At 45.4% G+C, this 24,897-nt stretch overlaps 1 protein-coding gene across 3 annotated transcripts in view; it reads right to left on the bottom strand.

Annotated features, from left to right (window-relative positions):
- The window catches only part of TAF4B (TATA-box binding protein associated factor 4b), a 160,115-nt gene that overhangs the window by 28,626 nt on the left and 106,592 nt on the right, over nt 1-24,897 (bottom strand). For 2 of the 3 annotated variants that reach the window (XM_065585401.1, XM_065585402.1), the window contains one exon: nt 11,858-13,734. The exons of the other annotated variant lie outside the window; for it this stretch is intronic. In XM_065585401.1, coding sequence (XP_065441473.1) covers nt 13,567-13,734 — 168 coding nt within the window. In that variant the 3' untranslated portion in view covers nt 11,858-13,566. Of the gene's footprint in view, nt 1-11,857; nt 13,735-24,897 lie in introns of those variants that run through there. 3 annotated transcript variants of the gene reach the window in all.

The following is a 24,897-nucleotide window of genomic DNA, read 5'->3' as shown; positions in this document are numbered from 1 at the left end:
GAGTAAGCTTGCTGAGGCAAGGAGACGTTCCAGCACTATCACTGGGGTAAGAAGGAACTGAGGGTGGGGGGGACTGGCAGCACCCTGTATACTGTAGCATATGCATGCCACTCCAAAGGGCGCCAGAGCTGGTCCCCTACGGATACCACTGAGGGAAAAACTTTGGGCACCGGTCCAGGTGACAAGCATACACACCTACAACGGTATGGACACAAGCAAGCACTCCAAGAAGAACCTCTCCTTCTGCACATAGCCCACACCTCCTCTGATTTGCCCCAGGCCAGTCAGACTGCCAGGAGAGCTGAATAAGTTCTGCTGCAGGTCGGAGTTCTGGTCTGTTCTCATTGCTCCTCTGCGCTTGGGGAAAGAGGCACCCAAACCACTTTGGTATTTTTGGTAAAAAGCAATATCTTAAATGTTATGTAGAAGCCAATGAGCAAGCAGTGCAGATGTGCTTCCTGTGGGAAATAGCATGTTGCTTACTAAGTATTATCTTCTGCACTAGCTGACCTTCTCAAAGGGCTTTAAAGTGTTACCTCATGCTCTAGACTATGTTACTGCAATCTAACTTTCAGGCATCAAACGCAAGGATCGTCATAGCCATGGGCACATGGTGCTGCCTACTGTAGTATTATTTCCCCACTCCTTGCAAATTACAGATCAGTGCACTCCCCTAACCATTCTCCTTTATACATGCCTTGAGTGTAGCACTAAAAACAGTTGTCCCTCATTCCAAATCCAAAAAGGATAGAAAGGGGAACTGGAAGTGGAAGTGAAACTTAGAGTCCTGTGAGCATTTTGTCACAGTGCCACCCACTCACACACAATTTGGCTGATTTGGATGGTGGTTATAAGGGGGGGGAAGAGAGGAGCAAAAGTTTTCAGATACAGAATTTTACTGTTTTGTTGCAAAATATAGTGTCAAGTTTGTACAGTAAGTCTTCCCTGATTGGCAGAGCCGAGCTAAACTGATCAGAGCAGAAGCCATGTCACTACCAGTTGAGTTTGCCTGGAGAGGTGGTGTGTGGGAGAGCTAAGTTTTTCCAGTGTTCCCATCTACCCCAAAGTAAACTGAAATTAAAATGTACTCTTAAGTTTTTTACACTCACACACAGAATCATTAACTTTGTGTAGTTAAAGACTAGAGGGATGGAGTGAAGGTTTTTTTTGGTTTTGGCCACTGGCAAAATTTCCACCATTAACTAATGAATGTTCAGAAAGCACATTGCATATATAGTGCCTTTTATCAAAGGAGCTCAAAGTATTGCATTATATTATCTGCAGGGCCTCAGGCCGGTGCACGCACAGTACTAGACCTGTAAAGTTTAATAGTGGCGGGTGTGTTCTCATTTTTGTTGTATGCTTGAAAAGGACAGCAGCAGGCACAACACATGCACTGCATCACACAAAAAACCCCCAACCCACAATGCCAACATGAGCCAGCAGCTTGTGGCTGGACATGGGTAACAGTAACTGCAGACAACTTTAATTTGAACTTTAAATCCCAATATCTGACCTAGAGAGTATCGTCAGCTGGTCCAGGAAGCTGCTGCTGCTGGCAGTTGTACTGTGCCACCTGGTGCTGATTAATGCAGGGGCAGCAATAGAGAATACTTACAGGCATGAGAACGTGTTGGAGATAAAAGATTGGCTATAAGGACCAGGTGCAATATGCTTATGCCTTGCCATGTGGTGGCAGTTTCCTGTTCTAGTTTGTGGTACTAATGCTGGCAGAAAGAGGTTGGTGGTGGGATTGTCAGCAGAGAACTAAAATGGGGCATGAGCAGGCCCACAGCTAGTCCTGCGCCGATGCCTATAGCTGTGTCTTTCCTATATTGAAGCAGGCGGCAATGCACAGCCAAACGCGTAGCACCTGTGGCGAATCCTCCATGTGTCAAAGCCAAAAAAGCCGGGTGTGGGCTCAGCTGATGATGCAAACTATCCCTTAACAATGGCTTGTTACATGTATTGGCAAAGACTGCAAGGTTCACAATGGAAAAAATGTGTGGGCACCTATGCTACAGCTGAACAGGTGGAGCACAGACAGGCTGCTGCATGCAGGAACTTGCAGCAGAGAAAGCAGGGCCTTGGGGAGCAGAAATTTGATAAGGCCAGCCCATGGGTGTCCATGGCCCTATGTGTACATGTTACAGTTGGAGGGAAGCCACTTTCCCCCAGTGGAATCAAGCTGGTAAGAGTGGCTGGTAAAATGCCTGAACACGAGCAGCAAATACACCTGAGTGACGGGCCAGGGCGTGTCAGAGCTCAAATGCAAAACCAACCATGACTAAACGCTACAGTAGGCAGTGGGAGTTGATTTACTGGCCCTTTCCTGTGGAGTGCAGGAGACATCAGTCAGTAGACGGCACATACAACTTCCACCAGGGACATGCCTGGGCAGACACTGCCACGTAAAAGTATCCTGCCAGTTGTTGCAAACTCACAACACACGTAGGTAAATATGGAGGTTGCCAAGGGGCTCGTTGGGGGGAGGGGAGGGATAACAGCTGGCCTCACCATGCACAGGCAACTGCAGGAAAGCTCAAGTAGTGACACACCTGTTGCAGAAATGGCCAGCTGTGAGTCAGCTGCTACAACCCTGGACACAGGCTAGGCCTTGTATAATGATGGGGTACTGCAGGTACCTTGTTTTGCATGCTCTTAGAGCCTGAGGTCAATATGTTGATGATGACCAACCAAAGCTGTGACCACGTCAGCCTTGTTGATTCAGCCCATTATTCTGACAGTGGGGCAGGCACACCATGGTGCTGCCTGGCAACAGGTGCTGCAGGAGCAGGCTGTGCTGTTGAAATGCCCCATTAGTTATTGCCACAGCCAGCGCGTTCTATGCGTGGCCCAAAGTGCCTCTTTACCCCTACACAGACTGTGCAGCCCCTGCTGGCTAGTGGTCGAGAGAAGGGAGCAGAGTCTTGTGTCTAAGCTCCTGCAGTGGGCGGGTGCAGAGCTGGTTTTAATTCCTGGCTCTGGCACAGCCATTCTGTGTGACTGTGGGTGAGAGATTTAATCTTGCTGTGAACCTTGAGGATGAGTAATGTGCTTCCCATCCCCAGCAGGTAGGGGTGGTTTGAGAACTAGGATGGAGGAATGAGACTCAAAGGGTTCTTTTGGGGTGGGGCACTGCCTGTCAGCATCTCCCAGCGAGGCGCAGCTGGGTGAGGGCTCTGGCTGCAGTAGTGCTGTTGGCCTTGTTAGACAATGTAGTCTCACAGCATCCCTTGGGCTACCTCAGTGCTACAGAATGTTAGTCTTCTGCTCTTCAAGGGTGAAGCTAAATATTTTCTTGTGTATGGTTTTGCAAATGAGACTGACTATCCCTTCAAGCCCTCCCCTCCTTTCCCCAGAGGCAAGCAGGCATGTTTATGGGCTACTGCTGCCTCTGGCTGTGGGCGTATGTAATTATGTAGCTGGCCTTTTTTGATGTAACCTATTTACTTGCAGGCCAGGTTGATGCTTGCTCCCTGAGGCCAGGAGATGCCCACACCCATTTGTTATGCTGAAGGAGTAGGTGTTTAATGCCAGTCTGCCACTAACTACCTAGAACAGCAGTGCATTAGTCATGCATAGCAGCAGAGAGGCCCCACAACACAACCGCTTCTCCTAGCAAGCGTGTATATTCGCAGAGCCAAGGAGCCCTACTCATGTACCAGCATCTCCCTAGCCCCCAGAGCTAGGTGCTGTACAAACATAATAAAAAAGCCAGTCACTGCCCCAGAGATCTTACACTCTAAATAAAAGACAACCATTGGCTACAGTTGCTGTGATGGGGGAGTACAAGTAGTTGCAGCCTTTCCTCTTTCACAGGCCCTAAGGCCTCTGCAATGCAGAAGTTATAATGTGCCTCAGCTAGACTTGACATGGACATATTCACAGGACTGGAAGGTAGGGTGACCAGATAGCAAGTGTGAAAAATCGGGACCGGGGTGGGGGGTAATAGGAGCCTATATAAGAAAAAGACCCAAAAATCGGGACTGTCCCTATAAAATCGGGACATCTGGTCACCCTACTGGAAGGGAGCTCATCTAGTCCAGTCCCCTGCACTCGTGGCAGGACTAAGTATTATCTAGTGTCAGACCATCCCTGACAGGAGTTTGTCTAACCTGCTCTTCAAAATCTCACTGATGGAGATTCCACAACCACCCTTGGCAATTTATTCCAGGGTTTAACCACCCTGACAGTTACAAAGTTTTTCCTAATGGCCAATCTAAACCTCCCTTGCTGCAATTTAAGCCCATTGCTTCTTGTCCTATCCTCAGAAGTTAAGAAAAACAATTTTTCTCCCTCCTCTTTGTAACAACCTTTTATGTACTGGAAAACTGTTATGTCTCCCCCCCTCAGTCTTCTCTTTGCCAGACTAAACAAACCCAGTGTGTTTAATCTTCCCTCCTAGGTCATGTTTTCTAGACCATTAATCATTTTTGTTGCTCTTCTCTGGACTGTCTTCAGTTTGTCCACAATACTCCAGCTGAGGACTAACCAGCATGGACTAGCGCAGAAGACTTACGTCTCGTGTCTTGCTTACCACACACCTGCTAATGCACCCCAAAATGTTGCTTGCTTTTTTATGCACCACTGTTGACTCATATTTAGTTTGTGATTCCCCTCCACACTCCCCAATCCCTTTCTGCAGTACTCCTTCCTAGGCACTCACTTCCCATTTTGTATTTGTGCACCTGTTTGGGTATCTCTACACTGCAGTAACAGCCGAGCATCTCAAACCCTGAGGCTTGTGGGGTTCCCTGTAGATGCTTGGGCTGGCGCCTGGGCGCTGAATCCCAAACAGCTGCACTGCTAGTTTTAGCCCAGCAGCAGAAGCCTGTTGAGCCAAAACTCTAAGACTCAGTGTCAGGGATTTTTTATTATTGGGGGTGTAGCCATAGCTATAGCCACCACGCTTTGCCCGGTCTTAGTCTCCCAGTGCAGCCAGACCAACACTCACTTGAGCATGAGTGGCTGTGAGGGCAGTCGTGCTACAGCTGCAGACATGTCAGCCTCATACTTCGCTCCATCTGGCTGCTAGCACCATGGCTCTGGGTATAGGGCTGGGGTGTGACCTGGATTTTTTTCCCTTCCCGCAGAAGGATGGTATAAATGCATAGGTCCAAGAACGGTTGCTGGTGCTTATCTTCCTCTTGCTCTAACCTGGTGCAGTCTGTGAAGTTTTCCAATTCCACATCTGCCCTTTCCTCATTAGGTGCTAGCTCCACCCCACCCCCCAACAGTTGTGTTATTAACATTGTAGGCCTCACTACAGCCTGGTGGAAGCAGGAGCGCATTGGCTTCTTCGTTTAGGTGAAGTGGGGGAATTAAGGGACCATTCCAACATGGTGGCGAGAGCATTGCATACCTTATACTCTCCCCAGGGGTGAATAGGAACACTCAGAGGAGCTCCAGCTGTGGCAGGTAATTTGCCTATAGCTGTTAAATGCCCACAGCTGTACAGTTTAGGGGGGTGGCCCTTGTTCCACATGAACCATGGTAATTGTCATCACTATGATAATTGCGTGTACATGAAATGGTGTGAGCTACAATTGGGGGTGTTACACATTGCAGAAAGTGGGTCATGCTTATCTAGAGAGCAGTGGATCACCAGCAAGCAATGGTGAGGACTTCAGAAGGATTTCTTATAGCATTGCATCATGGAGTACAGGGTTGCCTGTCAGAGGCCTCACCCTTAGGGAAGAGGGACTTTTTTGAAATTCTCTAGTATGGACAGGGACAGCCCCCACAAAGCATCTTAACTTGCACTCAAGATACAGTAGGTGCTATTGTGATAGCAGGGCAGCAGCACTACTGCTACCCCCTTACAACCTTCAGCTGCTGGGGGTGGGGAAGAGGATTTGAACAGAGATCTTCCACCGGGGATGAGTGCTCCAACCTCTGGGACAGGCTGCCGTGGAGCTCCTTCAGTCTCTCCTCTTGAAGCTGTTCCACATTATATGAGCAACTGGCCCAGGTGCACTGAACCCCAGCTGTCCCACCTCCCCCAGGCATGCAGATCCATGTCCTACGCCCTGAACTACAGCATCACTCACTGGAGCACCCAGCGTAAATATTTAAATAGGCTGTGGTGAAAAGGAGCGAGACCCCCACCCCCCCTTATAACCTTTAGCCCAGTGGCTAGCGCATACCCCTGTGATATCAAGAGATCCAGGTTTAATTCCCACCTCTGCCTCCCATGAGCAGCAATTTAAAACTCAGGGTTCACCTTTCTTCAGTCAGTGTCCTGGCCCCTGTGCTATAGGGTATTCAGGGACAGGCCTCTCTCCCTCTACTCTTGGGGCTGTTCCACTATATATAAAATATTAATGGAAGCAGGGAGACTTAAGTTTGGGCCTCCCACAGCCCCAGGGAAGGCTCTAACCCTCAGCCTAGAGTTCTCCTCTCTCACCCTCTAGCCCCCTCCCTCTTTAATTATTTATACACAATAAAACAGCTGCAACTGCAGAGATTCAGAAAACTGTCTCCACATACTCCATAGCTCCACGCTGACAGCATCCAAGGCCCTGCTCCGCATTAGGCAAACAGGGGACTTGAGCCCCCTAACCCACTTCCCACCCTCCCTGAAAAAGCCCACTTGCTATCAGGCCTGGTGGGTCTCCTCCTCCCTTACAGTGCAGAGGAAAGGGAGACTCAAGTTTTAAGCTATTCAGCTAGGAATAAATCAGCTGCATGCCAGCGTGGCTGTAATATTGTCAACCCCCCCATTTGATTGAGTAACATGATTTTTAACTCCTGCTGTAGCCAGTCTCGCCCTGCAGAAGCTATAACTCTCCCATGTATTTCAGCCCTGCCTAGGGGAAACCCCAGCTGTCTGCTCTTCCCTAAGAAGTGAGGAAGGCAGCCAGTCAATCAGGGCTGCTGCAGGAAGCAAGCAGCACTCGCCCATGCCTTGAGCAGAAAGGAGGAAAGAGCCCAGCACTGCTCCTGTTGCTGCCACCTCACCCTGCAAGTTGCAACCCTAGGCCAGGGAAGGGGCAAGGAAACTAGTACAGTTGTCCTCCCAGGGAGAATGCCCAGGTATGCAGTGGGGAAGAACTGGGGTTAGAGATGGTACAAAAATAGTTTATCAGACTTTTGGGAGTGGGGAAGAAGCAGGCAGCATTTTATACAAATCTAATTTGCTCACATTTAGATTCCAGCAAGAGTCCCTGCTGCAAGGGCCAAAATCTTACTCCAGAAATTCAGAAGACTTGGCCATATTCATTGACAGAGGGATACAAAAGGGAAATTTAAAAATCATGACTGACCCCACACTGGAATCTTTTAAAATATGCATACTGGGACGTATTTTTGGGATTAGGCTTTTTGAACATTTGGGGTTGGTAACACTGCAATTCAGGGTTCTCCCTCTATCCTCCCAGAAGCCAAAATGTCCTTTCAAACCTTTCACACCTGCTAGGTAACAGGGCCATCCTTGCACATCAAAAGCAAGGTTAGGCAAGAATATCTTAACTGGCCGTAGGAACCCCATGACAGAGAAGTCCCAGTGCCTGTAACCAGCCTCTGGGGTGTAGCCATCAGCTGGGAGTTCTAATGACAAAGATCTCCAATCTAGAGGTTATGAACTTGAAACACTGGTCATGCCATGAGCAGGTATAGATAAGCAGTTTCCCAATGAGTGGAAACTAGAAAGTGTCCTTATCTCTGGCTGCTACAGGAAATGGCACCATCAGTTTTTCAATGTGATACTATAAGCCAGTTCACATCTACAAAAGACCTTAGCCCAGGGGTTGGCAACCTTTCAGAAGTGGTGTGCGGTCTTCATTTATTCACACTAACTTAAGGTTTCGTGTGCCAGTAATACACTTGAAGGTTGTTGAAGGTCTCTTTCGATGTCTAATATATAACTAAACTACTCTTGTATGTAAAGTAAATAAGGTTTTTAAAATGTTTAAGAAGCTTCATTTAAAATTAAATTAAAATGCAGAACCACCTGGACTGGTGGCCAGGACCCAGGCAGTTGAGTGTCACTGAAAATCAGCTCCCGTGCCACCTTTGGCACGTGTGCCATAGGTTGCCTACGCCTGTCTTAGCCCCTCCTTTCTTCTGCTGCTTTCTCAGTGGGAACAATAGTGTCCAACCTTTTCAGTTGAAGGACCAAATATATTTTTTTCATAAAGGAGATGGGGCTACATTCTATGGTCAGGGTAGGGGTTGTGCTCTGCTTGTCCAGTTGCACTACTCAGATGACAGAAAGGAAGGGGAAACCTGCTACGCGTCCCCAGTGAGCCTTCACCTACCTATGCCCAGGGCATTTTCCCTGCCTTAGAAAGTTGCAAAACTCAAACTTGCCCTGCAGCTATTCTAGGCTAATTACATCTTACTCATACTGGGTATCCTGGTTTCATACCAGGACCCACCTGAGTGGCTGGAAAAAGATATGATTGGACTTCAGCAGCTGCAAAAAAGGCTCTGGAGTGGACTGGTCAAATACTCCAGAAGATCCCTTTCAGAACCATCCTTCCCAACCCCTCCCCTCTGCAGAGCAGGGGTTTACACTGCTTTTAGGTTAATATACAACTAAAGTTCAAAGGAAGCTGGATATGGGCATGTTGCAGCTGCAGATCTTCTGCCTACCCTCCTTCCTCTGCATTAGAGAGCTATAGCCACTCTGTGCCTGGATCAGACAACATGGAGCCATTGGGGGGAGGGGGGGGCAAGGAGGAGAAGAGAGAGAGAAAAAAGAGGGTGAGGGGAATGAGAGCTCATCCTTGATCCTGGCACTGAAAACACAGTAGAACCTCAGAGTTATGAACAGCTGAGGAATGGAGGTTGCTCGTAACTCTGAACAAAATGTTATGGTGGTTCTTTGAAAAGTTGACAACTGAACATTGGCTTAATACATCTTTGAAACTTTACTATGCCAAAGAAAAATGCTGCTTTTAACCATCTTAATTTAAATGAAACAAGCACCGAAAGTTTCCTTATCTTGTCAAAAATTTTTTTTAAACTTTTCCTTTTTTTTAGTAGTTTATGTTTAACATACTGTACTGTATTTGCCCTCCCCCCCCTTTTTTTTTGTTTCTGCTGCTGCCTGTGTTCTTCTGGTTCCAAATGAGGTGTGTGGCTGACTGGTCAGTTTGTAATTGAGGTTCTACTGCTGACTTCAACTGATGCAATGGGACATGGAGGAGTGTCGCCAAGATGCAGCCTAAGCAGATTCATACTTTTGGTGTTCCTCTGGCACTAATTTAGGATGGGACAAGGGAGAGGGTGAACAACAACAGATTTTTCAAAACATTAAGAATCATGTAGGAAAGAACTAGACTGGATAGAACCTGAGGTGGACGGAAAGTGAAGTTTTCATGCATTTCTTCCTCTGATGGAGAATACCAACAAGTCTGTCCAATTAAATATTTAACCTGCAAATTAGTCTGAAAGATTTCTAGAAGACACATAGTGGTGCCAGAATGCAAGAGAACATACACCTCTACCCCAATATAATGTGACATGATATAACATGAATTTGGATATAACGCGGTAAAGCAATGTTCCGGGGGGGCGGGGCTGCACACTCCCGCGGATCAAAGCAAGTTCGATATAACACGGTTTCACCTATAACGCAGTAAGATTTTTTGGCTCCCGAGGACAGGGAGCTATGGGGGTAGAGGTGTACTTCAATAAAATCAAAGTGATTTGAGCAAAGAGCAGTTCTAGTGAACTATTTTCCTTCCTTAGAATTATGCCTTTACTTTTACTACCATCCTTCTTGACAATTCCAAAATGATCATGCTTTTTCAAAAGAATCTCTCTTCCCTGCACAATTCAGCACACTCTGTAGCAGTAACAACTCAGCTCAACTGCTTTTTAAGTTACCCCCTCCCCACCCAATCGCTATTCACAAGGTGTCAAAGGATTTAATGTATTAAAACAAATCTCACACAGCTCTATGGAAATTCCTCACCTTTCTCTATCTTCTCCCTATTCTTATTGGAAAGATTATTAGTTTCCACACTTGGGAATCGCTATAATTCAGTAATTGCACCAGAAATTATATTTCTTCTAGAAAGGTACTCACTCCACATTATTCAGGTCTGAGCCATCTCTCTCTCTCTCACACACACACCTTTTATAAAATACACAGCCCTTTCCAATTTGTGGGAATACAAGTAAGGAACCTATACAAACAACTTTAATTATTAAGGCTGTCACACCAAACAACTCAAAACATAACTGACAGATTTTGGAAGTAAACCAATATGAATTGGCTTTCAGTTACTGAGAAACAGATCGTGTGTCAGATTCACTCCAAACAGATTTAACTATTGTGTAAGTCAATGTGCAGGAACTGTAACTGTTTAGAGAGGTAGGTGAACTGTTTGTATTGTACATCTGGGTAGGTGACGAATCTAAGTACTAGAAATGAATGGCACTGTACTCTCTAAATGTTGCAATCATACCATGACCTGGACAATGTTTAAGGGGTCCATTATATGGACATGTAATTCACTTAAAGATATTTTAGACCATTAACTTCAAAGTATATATTAACTCCAGCATTAAGTTAGTAATAATAAACTGCGAAAGATTAGAGAAATTTATCCTGAGTTGCATCTCTTTCAGGTATAGAATCATAGAATATCAGGGTTGGAAGGGACCTCAGGAGCTCATCTAGTCCAACCCCCTGCTCAAAGCAGGACCAATTCCCAACTAAATCATCCCAGCCAGGGCTTTGTCAAGCCAGGCCTTAAAAACCTCCAAGGAAGGAGATTCCACCACCTCCCTAGGTAACGCATTCCAGTGCTTCACCAGCCTCCTAGTGAAATAGTGTTTCCTAATATCCAACCTAGACCTCCCCCACTGCAACTTGAGACCATTGCTCCTTGTTCTGTCATCTGCCACCACTGAGAACAGCCGAGCTCCATCCTCTTTGGAACCCCCCTTCAGGTAGTTGAAAGCAGCCATCAAATCCCCCCTCATTCCTCTCTCCTGGAGACTAAACAATCCCAGTTCCCTCAGCCTCTCCTCATAAGTCATGTGCTCCAGCCCCCTAATCATTTTTGTTGCCCTCCGCTGGACTCTTTCCAATTTTTCCACATCCCTCTTGTAGTGTGGGGCCCAAAACTGGACACAGTACCCCAGATGAGGCCTCATGAATGTTGAATAAAGAGGAACGATCAAGTTCCTCGATCTGCTGGCAATGCCCCTACTTACACAGCCCAAAATGCCGTTAACCTTCTTGGCAACAAGAGCACACTGTTGACTCATATCCAGCTTCTCGACCACTGTGACCCCTAGGTCCTTTTCTACAGAACTGCTACCTAGCCATTCGGTCCCCAGTCTGTAAAATCCAAGAAAAGGTTATTGATATAGGCCATGGTAAAGGTGTTGAGCTCCCTGACCAAAATGCATATACTTAAATCATTTAAGGCCTGATCCAAAACCTACTGGCTCCAATGGGTTTTATATCAGGACTTTAAAGTTCCATGTTTCTCTACTTTATGAAGGAAATATTACACAGACACCAAGAATAAAAAATTGAAGCCTGTTCAGATTAAAAAAATTATATTAATCTAGCACAGCTATGGCTTTATATTCTGGAGGTCAACAAATATTTTAAATTTCAATTGTAATTTGAGACTTTCTATTAAGGAGTTCCTTGCTGATTTTGTTCCTAATTTTTGTATAAATACAGACTTCAATGGGCATGTGTTTAACCAATAAAATATTTTAAATAAAGCAAACCACAGCTTCCTGTACATATAACTCTGGTGCTGATTACCATGACTAAGAGATAACTGCATCTCTTTTCATTCATTTCTGAAGCATCAATTTTCAAAAACATTGAAGATTGCGTATTTCCTAGCGTGAGATGGAGTAAAGTTACCCACTATTATTTTTAATAAAATAATTGCTTTAATGCAGTATTTAAAATAATTTTAAACATCTGGTCAATAAGATACAGTACACAAATATGGAAAAATGCTGCACTTTACATAAAAAGTAAAGCTAAGCATTTAATTATACAAAACAATTTTGCCTGATGCCATCAATATCTTGCAAACTACAGCTTCATTGTCAAAGTACTGCTTTTTACATATATGCTATATGTACACAAATAATTTACTGCAATTTACTAGCTTTGTTCACTATTGTCCCAACACAAAAACATGACTGATTTGAAACGTATTGTATTTGGTAAGGGTCTGCAGTGGTCCTAGCGATCGAGGATATGGTTACATTTCATTTTTTTTCACTTTAGCATGCCAAATAACTGTAAGAAGCCTTTTCCTTAAATTTCAGCAGGAAGGCATTCAATACACCGCTCCTGCCTTCCCTATTAGTTGTGTCAGAGAGCCATGCTATACAGTGCTATGCCATAGGGTATGCGATGCAGTAGGAGGAAGGGATTTTCCCTTCTCCAACAAGGCAGCTTTCACTGGATCGTCAAATGCAGAAAAACTATTCCAACGGTATTAAGAAACTGGAGTCACCTTCACTGAGTGGGAATTACGCAACTGGCTAAACCATTTAGTTTACATTTTTTGAGACAATCCCCGATCACTAATTAATATATTCTGCACATCTTTGCTGTAGCACCTGCGTCACATCAGTTAAGTTTACATTCTCAATAAAGCAATGAAAGCTTTGCACCTTGCAAATGCTACTCTCCCTCTTAAAAAAAGGACTATTTTCTGACTGCATAGTCTTAGAATGTTTAACATTTTAAATAGCCTTTTCTGCAGAAAGCCAAAGCAGGCTGCTTTTGACTGTTCAATTTTTTGTTCAAGGTTTAGTTGAACTTACTGCTAGTTTAGATGACTAGCAAAGGAAAATATACCAAATCTAGTTTCCCATTCCTTTTTAGGCTCCTTTTCTTATTCTGGTCTTTCACTAGCTAGCTCCAGGTTTCCTCAACACTGAAGCTCATGCTATCCAAACCATAAGATGTGAACCTCATGACAGGAGCTTTTGCATTTATACATTCCTCTTGGTTGAGTCTTCCTTTGGAGGCAATAAGGAAAAGTGAGCTTACTTCACATCCCTTTGCTTGCTCCCCCATTCCTTGTAAACTGGCTCTTAGAAATCGTTACAGCAACTAATTCCAAAACTAGGAAATGTAAAGAAATGCTGAGTCAGATAGGTGATACAGTAGCATGTTGATTGATTGCTGGCTCATGATTAGATACATTCATCAGGCTATGTAGTGCCTTGAAATTTGTTTTCCTAAATAAGGTTGGATTAGAGGAAGGCTTTACACACACAACAGATGTTGTAGACTTTGGAGTACTGAAGCATGTGACAGATAACTTGGCACACATCTTAAGTCTTTAGTCTGCAAGAGTTAAATGCATGCAGGTGGGTTGAGTACTTGTGTGCTCGGTGTCTTCACTGGTTTACAGATTGGTTTTAACCCAAATGTGATTTATTTTTAAAAAACCTCTAGGTGCTAAATTAGGTATTTAATACAAATGTGCATCTGTAAACAAAAGTTATCCTTATAACGGATTATTCCCACAAATTGGAATTTCAGGACAGTGCAACAATGCTTCAGTGTTTTCTTTGGCAGTAGACAGCAAGAAATGAAATGCAAGATTTGAATCATCACTTCAGAAGAGCACGGTACAAGGCTAGAGAACGCTTCATCTCCCTCTCTTGTTCCATGCAGAATATCAAGTCCCTGAGACAGACACGTGTTATTCTTGGACGAAACAACTGTTTTGTAAGACTAAAACCAGATGATCCAGAAGCAACTGCACTGCCATTCAAGCCCTAAACAGGGGTGGGGAGAAGAGAAAAGGGAGAAAGTTAAAATGAATTATTTTTCAAAATTCATGTCACTTTATTCTGAATGGGCTAGACTACTGAAGTCATGTAAAGGCAGACAAAATCTAGCATGTTGATGTTCAGCTTTATGTATGTTTTTGTAAGAGAGAAACCTGCAATCCATAAATCCCATTTCTACATAACCTATGACTTAATTTATCTTTTGCAATTTAATTACTGTCTGCCATTTTAATTGGTTATTTCAACAATTGGAAGAAAATATATCACACTAAACCACTACGATTAATAGCATTTTCACTACAGATACAGATCAGTGAATGCTTGTACAGACAAAAACCACACTGAAAGCCACCTAATTCACAATAGCAGAGGTCAGGAAAACTCTGAATTTTTGGTTTGCGAGAAACTGACATTTTAAAATTTGGTTTTGGTCTAATCAGGACCAAAACTAAGTTTAACATCTGCTATAAACCAAAGATTCCATTATTTTTTTTGGACAGGCTGAAACATGGTGTTTCCAAAAACAACCACCCCCTCTCTTTCCCCCCTCCCCCCACAATTCTCTGACAGCAGGAGTGAAATTAAGACATTTGTCAGTTTCACTGTTGATCACCACTGAATAGCAGCTGGTTTCCAATGCAGGGAAACTGGAAACACAAGGTCCCCTGAAGCTTCAGGATCCTCCGACCTATCAGCATGGCTGGACTGCCAAAGACCATGGAAGTCCAGACTTCTTAGCATCCCTGCCAGCCAGAGTTCTGTCAGAAAGAACCTTGTCTGTGATTCAACAAAATTCCATCAAACCTGAACCATGTGTGTAAAACATTTTGGGTTCACTGAACCAACATTTTCTGTTTTGTCAGAAAATTTCCAAACTGCTGTACACAAAAGAATGGGTATATATGGCAGAGAATACCATAGGAACACACTATTTGGGGTAAAAACATAGGTTAAGTCCTCATTCCTACCCACAACCACTCTTATGCTTCAGATGTTGGTCTCCTCACAAAGACAGCTATGTCTGAAAATGGACTCAAGTTTTAACACATGGTAAACACGGCAAAGAGGAACTGGGACAGTCTAACCATTCATGTACAGTCATTGGTCTAAAAATAATCCAGGAGATCTTATCGTTCAAGGCAAAAAACACACACACAGCCAGAGTATATAAATGCTGGGAAGGCATTCCTTGAACATGCAGTCTATCCATCTCCCAATCAGCAGGCTTATCTGGATATGAAAATCCAATTAGAGGGGAAATGATGATTAGGTGTCATACATTCAAGATGTTAGCAGGAGCATATGTATGCAGCCACCCTCCATTTTGAAATGAACAGAGATTAATTAATAGAAAAAAAGGAAGATTACTATGAGCTGCACAATTGACTGGCTACTTATCTTGGAGCCAATCTATACTATACAGCCAGTCTCTTATCACTACTGCAGGCTTCTTGGTAATGAATGCAATTTGTACAAATACAAGTGCTCAGACTAACTTCAACCAGGCGATGCCCACCAGCATCAATTCCACTTGGAGGTGGTGTTACATGGATGCAATCTTAACTATTGTCAATTCTTATCCTAACAGTCTCTGTGAAACTTCAGCAAAACGGGGCTTTATCACCTTGGCTTAAAAAAAAAACTGATTAAAAACACATATTAGAAACAAAAGCCAGTAAAGGACGGTCCACAGCAATGAATTAGGCCTGGTCTACACTAGGAGGTTATGTCGAATTTAGCAGCATTAAATCGAATTAACCCTGCATCTGTCCACACAACAAAGCGATTTAGTTCGACAGAGGTCTCTTAAATTTGATTTCTGTACTCCTCTCCGACAAGGGGAGTAGCGCTAAATTAGACATGGCCATGTCCAATTAGGGTAGGTGTGGATGGAATTCGACGCTAATAGCTCCGGGAGCTATCCCACAGTGCACCACTCTGTTAATGCTTTGGACAGCAGTCCGAGCTCGGATGCTCTGACCAGCCACACAGGAAAAGCCCTGGGAAAATTTGAATTCCTTTTCTTGTCTGGCCAGTTTGAATCTCATTTCCTGTTTGGACATCGTGGCGAGCTCAGCAGCACTGGCAATGATGCAGAGCTCTCTAGCAGAGGTGACCACGCAATCTCAGAATAGAAAGAGGGCCCCAGCATGGACTGATCGGGAAGTCTTGGATCTGATCGCTGTGTGGGGCGATGAGTCCGTGCTTTTGGCGCTGCGCTCCAAGAAACGGAATGCGTAGATCTACGAGAAGATCTCAAAAGCCATGACAGAGAGAGGATACAGCCGGGATGCAACGCAGTGCCGCGTGAAAATCAAGGATCGGAGACAAGGGTACCAGAAGACCAAAGAGTCAAACGGACGCTCCGGATCCCAGCCCCAGACATGCCGTTTCTACGAGGCACTGCATTCCATTCTAGATGCGGCCGCCACCAGTACCCCACCGACTGTGGATGGGATATTGTCGACGGCCACTTCCTCGGAGATGTTTGCGGACGGGGAAGATGAGGAAGGAGATGAGGAGGACGAGGCAGTCGACAGCGCTTACAACGCTGATTTCCCCAACAGCCAGGATCTCTTCATCATCCTCACAGAGATCCCCTACCAACCCTCCCCACATGTTAACCCGGACCCTGATTCTGGGGAAGGATCAGTCGGAAGTGTGTTAAACATGTAAACATTTATTTTGAATGGAACAGGAACATTAACAATGGGTTTTTCATGATTACTTTGCCCTAGGCGCTTAACGTTTTAGTCCTTGGCAGTGCAACTACTGCAAAAGAATCTAACATTGTCCAGTTTATCATGATTACTTTGCCCTAGGCGCTCTAATTTTTAGTCCTTGCCAGTGCAGCTACTGGAAAATACTGTCTATATGTCCGGGGATAGAGCTGAAATCCTCATGGGACATCTCCACGAAGCTGTCCTGGAGGTAATTGGAAAGCCTTTGCATGAGGTTCCTGGGGACAGCAACCTTATTGTGTCCTCCGTGGTAGGAAACTTTTCCGCGCCAGGCTATCAAGTACTCTGGGATCATTGCCTTGCAGAGCATGGCGGCATACGGCCCTGGATTTTGCTGGCTTTCACGCAGCATGCAGTCTTTCTCGGTTTCAGAAATCCTCAGCAGAGTGATGTCGTTCATGGTGACCTGCTTTGAATTAGGGGAACGTTAGTATTGGGACTGCTTGCCTGCTCCTTTACATAACTGTAACCGGCAGTTTACAGCCACGCGGTGGAGACAGGAGAGGGGCAGCATACAGGGATCTTTCCCGGGGACAGCCTCGAGGGGGTGCGACGGGGCTGAGTTCATGCTTGCCGGATTGCCGGCAGCAGGAACTAGCCAACGCTAGGAGCATTGCTTTGAACGGAAAGGAGGGCACTTCTATAATTTAAGTTTTAAGCAGCCAAAAGTCTATGGCTTACCATGTCAGCCTGCTACCCAAAATCCGCTGTCCTGCCCCGCTTGTCTGATCTCCACTGCAAGACTCCAGGCACTGAATGCGAAGGCCGAAAATTTGACCTTGTCCTGAGTGCGCATGTGATAGGTGCTGTGCATGGTCTTGTTCACAGAGAAAGACTATGTTCATTGTTCACAAAAATGTATCTTTGTGAGGAATTCACTCCCTTTTTCCCATCCCACAGCTGCGACTGTCTCCCAACCTACCCCGGCATCCCCCTCCCAGAGGCTGGCGCAGATTAGGCGGAGAAAGAAAAGGACACGGGACGACATGTTCTTAGAACTTATGGGCTGCTCCCGAGCCGAGGCAACCCAGCAGACCCAGTGGAGGGAGAACATGTCACAATACCAGCGATTACACAGTGAATGGGAGTAGAGGTGGCAGCAGGAAGACCAGCAGGCGACTCAAATACTGCTTGGACTAATGAGGGAGCAAACGGACACGCCTTGTGGATGTTCTGCAGGACCGGAGGCAGGAGGACAGAGCCCCGCTGCAGTCTCTCTCTCTAACCGCCCTCCCCCACCACAAAGTCCCATACCCCCCTCACCCAAAGTCCCAAGAAGGAGGGGCGGCAGGGGCCATGAAAACTGTCACTGCACCCCTGCAGACTACTCAAGTACCAGACGGCTCTCATTCCCAAAGTTTTGATAAATCCTTTCCTTCACTCCAAAAGCACCTCTCCCAAGCCCCTGTCCCAGTGTCATCCCCTAACTGTGTAGCTGCTAATAAAGAATACGTTTCTGTTCATTACTGTTTCCGTCATGTTCTTTTAGAGGAGAGTGTGTTTGAAGGGTGGGGAAAGGGGGTTGGTAATTGGAGAGGACAATCACCTTTACCAGGGTACAGCTATGCTCTTCTAATCGCACGGCTGTCTAGCTAGGCATAATCAGCAGCCAGGCTATTTGCCTCAACCTCCCACCCTGCCATAAAGGTCTCCCCCTTGTTCTCACAGAGATTGTGGAGCACACAGCAAGCTGCAACAACAATAGGGATATTGGTTTCGCTGAGATCAGAGCGAGTCAGTAAGCTTCGCCATCTCTCCTTGAGACGTCCAAAAGCCCACTCACCACCATTCTGCACTTGCTCAGCCGGTAGTTGAAGAGTACTTTTTCGGTGTCCAGGGCGCATGTATAGGGCTTCATGAGCCAGGGCATTAGCGGGTAGGCTGGGTCCCCGAGGATCACTATAGGCATCTCCACACCCTCAACAGTTATTTTGTGGTCCGGGAAGTAAATACCTTCCTGCAGCCGTCTAAACAGACCAGAGTTCCTGAAAACACGAGCGTCATGAACCTTGCCCGGCCATCCGACGATGTTTGTAAAACGTCCCCTATGGTCCACCAGTACTTGCAGCACCATTGAAAAGTAGCCCTTTCAGTTAATGTACTGGCTGGCCTGGTGGTCCGGTCCCAGGATAGGGATGTGAGTTCCATCGATAGCCCCACCGCAGTTTGAGAATCCCATCGTGGCGAAGCCATCTATGATGACCTGCACGTTTCCAAGGGTCACTACCTTTGACAGCAGTAGCTCAACGATTGCGTTGGCTACTTGCATCACAGCAACCCCCACGGTAGATTTGCCCACGCCAAAGTGGTTCGCGACTGACCGGTAGCTGTCTGGCGTTGCAAGCTTCCAGAGGGCTATGGCCACTCGCTTCTGGACAGTCAGGGCTGCTCGCATCCGAGTGTCCTTGCGCTTCAGGGCAGGGGACAGCAACTCACAAAGTTCCAGGAAAGTTCCCTTCTGCATCCAAAAGTTTCGCAGCCACTGTGATTCATCCCAGACCTGCAGCACTATGCGGTCCCACCACTCAGTGCTTGTTTCCCGGGCCCAGAATCGCCGTTCCACAGCATCAACATGACCCATTGCCACCATGATGTTCATGGCGCGGGGTCCCGTGCTTTGTGAGAGGTCTGTGCCCCTCTCAGACTTAATGTCCTCACCGCGCTGCCGTAGCCTCCTCGCCAGATTTCTCAGCATCTGCCTCTGGAAAAGGTGGATGATAAGGTGCGAGGTGTTGACAACGGCCATAACTGCAGCAATGATTGCAGCAAGCTCCATGCTCGCAGTGCTGTGGTGTCCGCGCTGTCACTCACCAGAAAAGTGCGTGGACTGATTTCCCGCCGGCGCTTTCAGGGAGAGAGGGCGGGAGTGACGGTTGGATGACTACAGTTACCCAAAACCACCCTCGACACATTTTTTGCCCCAGCAGGCATTGGGGGCTCGACCCAGAATTCCAATGGGCAGCGGGGACTGCGGGATAGCTGCCCACAGAGCACTGCTTCCAATGTCGATGCTTGCCCCGTTAGTGTGGGCTCACAAATTTGAATTACTGTCCTTCGTGTGGATACACATGTTCGACTTTGTAATATCGGTTCCACAAATTCGATTTAAGTAAAATCAAACTACTCTCGTAGTGTAGACATTCTCTTTTATGGCATAAATTTCTAAGGATGACTTTACATTAAAGAGCATTTAAATTTATAAGCGAAGATACATTAAAAGGCACTTTCACTAGATATTAGACAATGATTTGCAGAAAATTAAGCAGTATTTCTTACTAGCAACATGCACAGAATTGAGCATCGTTTCATTTGTTTTACAGTCATTACTATTAAAAACTATGAAATGCCATAATTTGAAACTTTCAGTTTGTTAAATGGCTTGGAACAAATGTGCGTGTGGGGAAGACTGCTGGCCACGTAGCATAAAGAGGGCACTGCTGGCCTGGTAAGACACAAAAGGGTCACAGTTCAAGTTTGTCATATGACAACCCTGAAGGAGCCAGGAAAAAGAGAGCTCTGCAGTGCAGCTGCCAGCACAGAGTTGAAAACCAGGTCAATCCAACAGGATGCAGCAGAAGGCTCAAGGCAATGTTATAAATGAAACAAACCCTCGGGGATTTTCAGCAACCCAACAGCAATGTCCTTTATAATTCAAAGAACTTCATGGAGGTGAAAACATTCTCTCTAGATGTGAAGACTTACCTTTAAAAAATAAACACACACATCCTCTGAATCTTATTCATTCCCTTGGAAAAACAGGGCACCCATCTCAAATCCCCAGCCTCTGTTTGGGAGCTATCAATATTGCAAGCTGTTATAAGGAAGCAGGAGAGCCAACCCGTCCGGGTTCAAGGAGTTTTGTTTTTATCTTTTTGAAGAGCGTTCTAGATTTAGTTTAGTCAAAGTCTGGAGTCCTTGGAAATCATATCTAGTGCACCCTGCAACTTGGAAATTGCATTACGAAAGAATGTAATCAGACAAAAACAAAACAAGCTCATAATAGACTGTAGTCTATTAAGCCAGTAAATTCACACTTCCAACTTCATAAGACAGCTGTCATCTATTATACAAATCTTTATCGATAAGCTATTTGAGTACAAAATTCTGATGGCCTTTCAACTGGCTGCTGAACATACCCAAAGCAACAGCCACTAGGTTCTCCGAAATCACTTCCTGGAAAGTTCAGGCCACTGCATGTTTATTTGAAAAGAAACAGATCTAAGTCCAGATTTTTAAAAGGTAATTAGGCATTGCTGCACTCAGCATTGCGATGCCTAACCGATTTAGGAGCCTAAATATCATTTTCAAATGGGATTTAGGCACTTTGGCAATCAACAGGATTTAAACTGAGATTTTGGGTCTTAATTGATTAAATACCTTTACAAACATGGGCTCAAGTCATATTTAGTCTGTTTCTGTGCTTTAACAGGCAATCTGGGTCAGGCCACTCACATATCTGAAGAGGTAACTGTTGGTGCTGCAAAAAGAATGAATCTGGTTGGAATGACACCTAACACTGAATGCTGCGTTGCTTTGAGGCTACAGCACATAGAAACCTCCTTTAAAGTACAAGTTAACTGCAGAGCACATACTAGCAAAACCTCAGATATGCATCATTCCAATTCCCTCTTGGTTTGCCCTTCCCCACCCGCAGCAATTTTTTGTCCTTTCATATTTTGTTTTAAACCAGGGAGCAAGTGGGGAAAAAATGGAAGTGTTTGTACTGACACTTTTTACCTCTAAGGGTATTGCTTTTAAAGCAAAACATCTTTCTGAGGTACCAAAAATACAAACCGGTATCTGCACTTACAAGTTCGTGCTCACATTGTGCACCGAGAATAGCTAATTGCAGCAGATGTCTGCATCTGTCAAGAACAAAAGAAAACTGGCACAATTCACTGATAATGCCAAAGACCGGGAGTCAAGAAGACTTGGATTTTTGACACTTAGGGCCATATCTGGAGGTGACACTCTAGGGAAAGTGCTCTCTGCAGTGTAACTGACAGAAGAGTCCTCTACTGCTGCTCTGTGAGTGAGAAGATTAAAATGCCTCTTATCAGGATTGGTGCAAGCCCTATTGGACCTTGAGTGATAGTTACTGATCGAGCCTCCTTCCTGGTCTTTCCCCTCCCAACCCTAGATGCCTGCACACCAGCTCCCACCTCTGCTTTGCAGAACTTACCTGCAAACAGGTAAGGCATATCAGCCCTGCAGGCACCAGCCTGAACTCTGTCTTGGAGTCTGCATTAGTGTTAGTTTTCAAATAGGAAGGAATGTGTCCTCTTCCTTCTCATACTCCCTCCATTCACTCTAGAAACGGTATGTATGCCATGCTAAGATACAAACAGAACAATTTAAAAAGAGGCTATAAATCCCTTCTATAGGGAATTCCTGCCTATCATCTGTGTTACAGTAACAGATCTCCTAACTAAGATCAGGGTGCCATTGTGCTAGGCTCCACACACGCACAGTGAAAGACTAAGCTCTTCGAGGTAAGGCCTATGACAACAACAAGGGGGGCGAGGAAGCAGAGGGATAGACAAGCGAAGTGACTGCCCAAAGTCAAAGCAGATCAGTGGCAGAACCAGGAACAGAACCAAAGATTTCTGACTCCTAGGCCAGTGCCCTAACCAGAGAACCAAGCCTCTCTCTTTTCTGAGAAAATGTTTTAGAAGACACGTTATTGGAAGAACTGTATCAATACGAATCAAAAATGGCTCAGCAGTATCCACAGAGGGGACCGAATTCCCCTGGACGGACTGTGGGAAATACAGGCTTCTTTCCCTTCAAAAGAGCTTTTAATCAATGCAAATGTGATTTCATACAAAATATAAAAGCGATATGTACCCACTGCATATGGACAACTTTTTCAACAATTACGATTTCAGCTAAATCTATTGACAATTTCTCTCTCCAACATAGTAAAAAGGTGGGATGCTTAAAGTGAATGAGAGTCACAAGCAAGGCCCACTGAATAACTGCCCTTCCTTCCCACTCAAAGTATTTGCATTTTTACCAATGCAAAGCACAAATGAAGAGAGTTATCTAGTCATATGTGTAATCTCAAGTGAAGAGAGGTTTGAGACAGAATGAAGCAGCACCAGGCAGTTTGAACAGATGAGGAAGTAGGCTTTGAAATCAGTTAGTGGAATAAAGTTAAGAAAACCCATTAAATGAATTCAGAACAAAACAAAAACTAAAAAGCAAGCAAAACAAACTCACTCACTCCTCTAAATTGAAGATAGAGCCTAACAAAGGAAGATCCCTGCTGTGGGCAGCAGCAGATCCATTGGGGGTAGAGGATACCCAGTTCCCTACACAGAGGGCCTGAGCCCCAGACAGGCCAGAGCAGCGTTTTCAAAGCCCCAAACCACTCTCTCGCCTTCACGCCTGTGGTGGAATTAACACTCAAAGCAATAGCTTGTGGACTGCAACTATGGAGAACTTGCTAACACAGACATGTTCTGGCTTTTCCCATAGCTGCCCCCCTGATGTTCTCTACCCTGGGGTGGCAGAGGGGGAAAGGGGCACAGGGCTGTCCGGCCTCATAGCTTTTGAGGATTTCACAAGAATCTGGAAATCCTCAAGCTACTGCCTTAGGGCAGCTTTGATGTCACCTTACAGGAACTCTCCAATTGCTAATCTGAAAATTGCGTGAGTGGGAGAGAGATCCCATCAAAATATCTACTGGGGTAGGCAATGGATAGACGTGTGGCCATATCCAGATGTTGGAAACAATTATAGCATGAGGTATCAAAACCAGAGGAAGATAGACATAAGTTAGCAGATCCAAGAGAGTGCATTAGTCTCCACAAGGCAGTTATAATTCAAGAATTACCACATTACTTCTACTACCATATCCTATATGTAATAGTTCGTTAATGAATTATGGCTCTTTATGGAATTTATCTGAAATGAAAACTGGAGCAGCACTGCCTGTATCCAGATAGAAGGAAACAACACAGTCAGTGACCTGCTTAGTCTTTATGACTATAGTCAGAGAATTGTAGGACTGGAAGGGACCTCAATGGGTCATCTAGTCCAGTCCCCTGCATTCAAGACAGGTCTAAGTAATAACTAGCCCATTCCTGAAAGGTGTTTGTCTAACCTGTTCTTAAAAACCTTCAGTGACGGAGATTCCACAACTTCCCTAGGCAATTTGTTCAAGTCCTTAACTACCCTGACAGTTAGGAATTTGTCTTAACATCTAACTTAAACCTCCTTTGCTGCAATTTTAAGCCCATTGCTTCTTGTCCTATCCTCATAGGCTGAGTACAATTTTTCACCCTCTTCCTTGTAACAACCTTTTATGTACTTGAAAAGGTATGTTCTCCCCTCAGTCTTGTGTTCCCCAGACTAAACAAACCCAATTTTTTCAATCTTTCCTCATAAGTCATGTTTTCTGGACTTTTAATAATTTTTGTTGCTCCTCTCGACTTCCTCCAATTTGTCCATATCTTTCCTGAAATATGGCACTCAGAACTAGACACAATACTCCAACTGAGGCCTTACCAGCACGGAGTAGACTGGAAGTATTATTTCTTGTGTCTTGCTGACCACACCCCTTTTGATACATCCCAGAAATATTTTTGCTTTTTTTGGGAACATTGTGACACTGGTGACACATTTAGCTTGTGATCCACTATAACCCCCATAAACCTTTCTGCAGTACTCCTTCCTACACAGTTGTTTCCCATTGTGTATGTGTTCTATTGATTAGTCCTTCCTAAGTGGAATAAAAGACAGTTACCTTTTCCGAAACTGGTGTTCTTTGAGATGTGTTGCTCATGTCTATTCCACATCCCGCCCTCCTTCCCCTCTGTTGGAGTTGTCTGGCAAGAAGGAACTGAGGGTAGGGGGCACGCTCTGGCTGTTGTCACCGGAAACCTGGTGACCGTGTCGATGAGCCCCTTCAGGGTCTCAAAACTGTCCAGTGGGAGGGAGGCTCTGGCCGACGAGGCGTCCAGGACTGCCCCGATAAACTCTGTGTGTTGTACCGGGACTAACATGGACTTGCTGTTGTTTGCCAACAGGCCCAAAGTGGTGCACGTGGACAGAAGGAGCGCCACGTGATCCCGCACCTGTGACCGGGAGCTGCCCTTGAACAGTGGTCCAGATAGGGGAAGATCTGGACCCCCCGGCGCCTGAGGTGGGTGGCTACCACCAACATTCATTCTGTAAAATACCCTGGGGGCAGTGGACAGGCCAAACAGGAGGACAGTAAATTGGTAGTGTTCCTGCCCCACCGTGAAATGGAGGAAGCATCTGTGCCCCTTGAATATATGAATGTGGAAGTACGTGTCCTGCAGATTGAGGGTGACGTACCAGTCCCCGGGATCCAGGGAGGGGATGATGGAGGCCAGGGAGATCATGCGGAACTTGAGCTTCACCATATACTGGTTCAGGC

This window comes from Chrysemys picta, chromosome 2 (genome assembly GCF_011386835.1).
Source record: "Chrysemys picta bellii isolate R12L10 chromosome 2, ASM1138683v2, whole genome shotgun sequence".
In the NCBI taxonomy this organism is placed as follows: Eukaryota; Metazoa; Chordata; order Testudines; family Emydidae; genus Chrysemys; species Chrysemys picta.
Note: the sequence above shows the minus strand (reverse complement) of the source record. Positions and strands in the feature narration are given on the sequence as shown.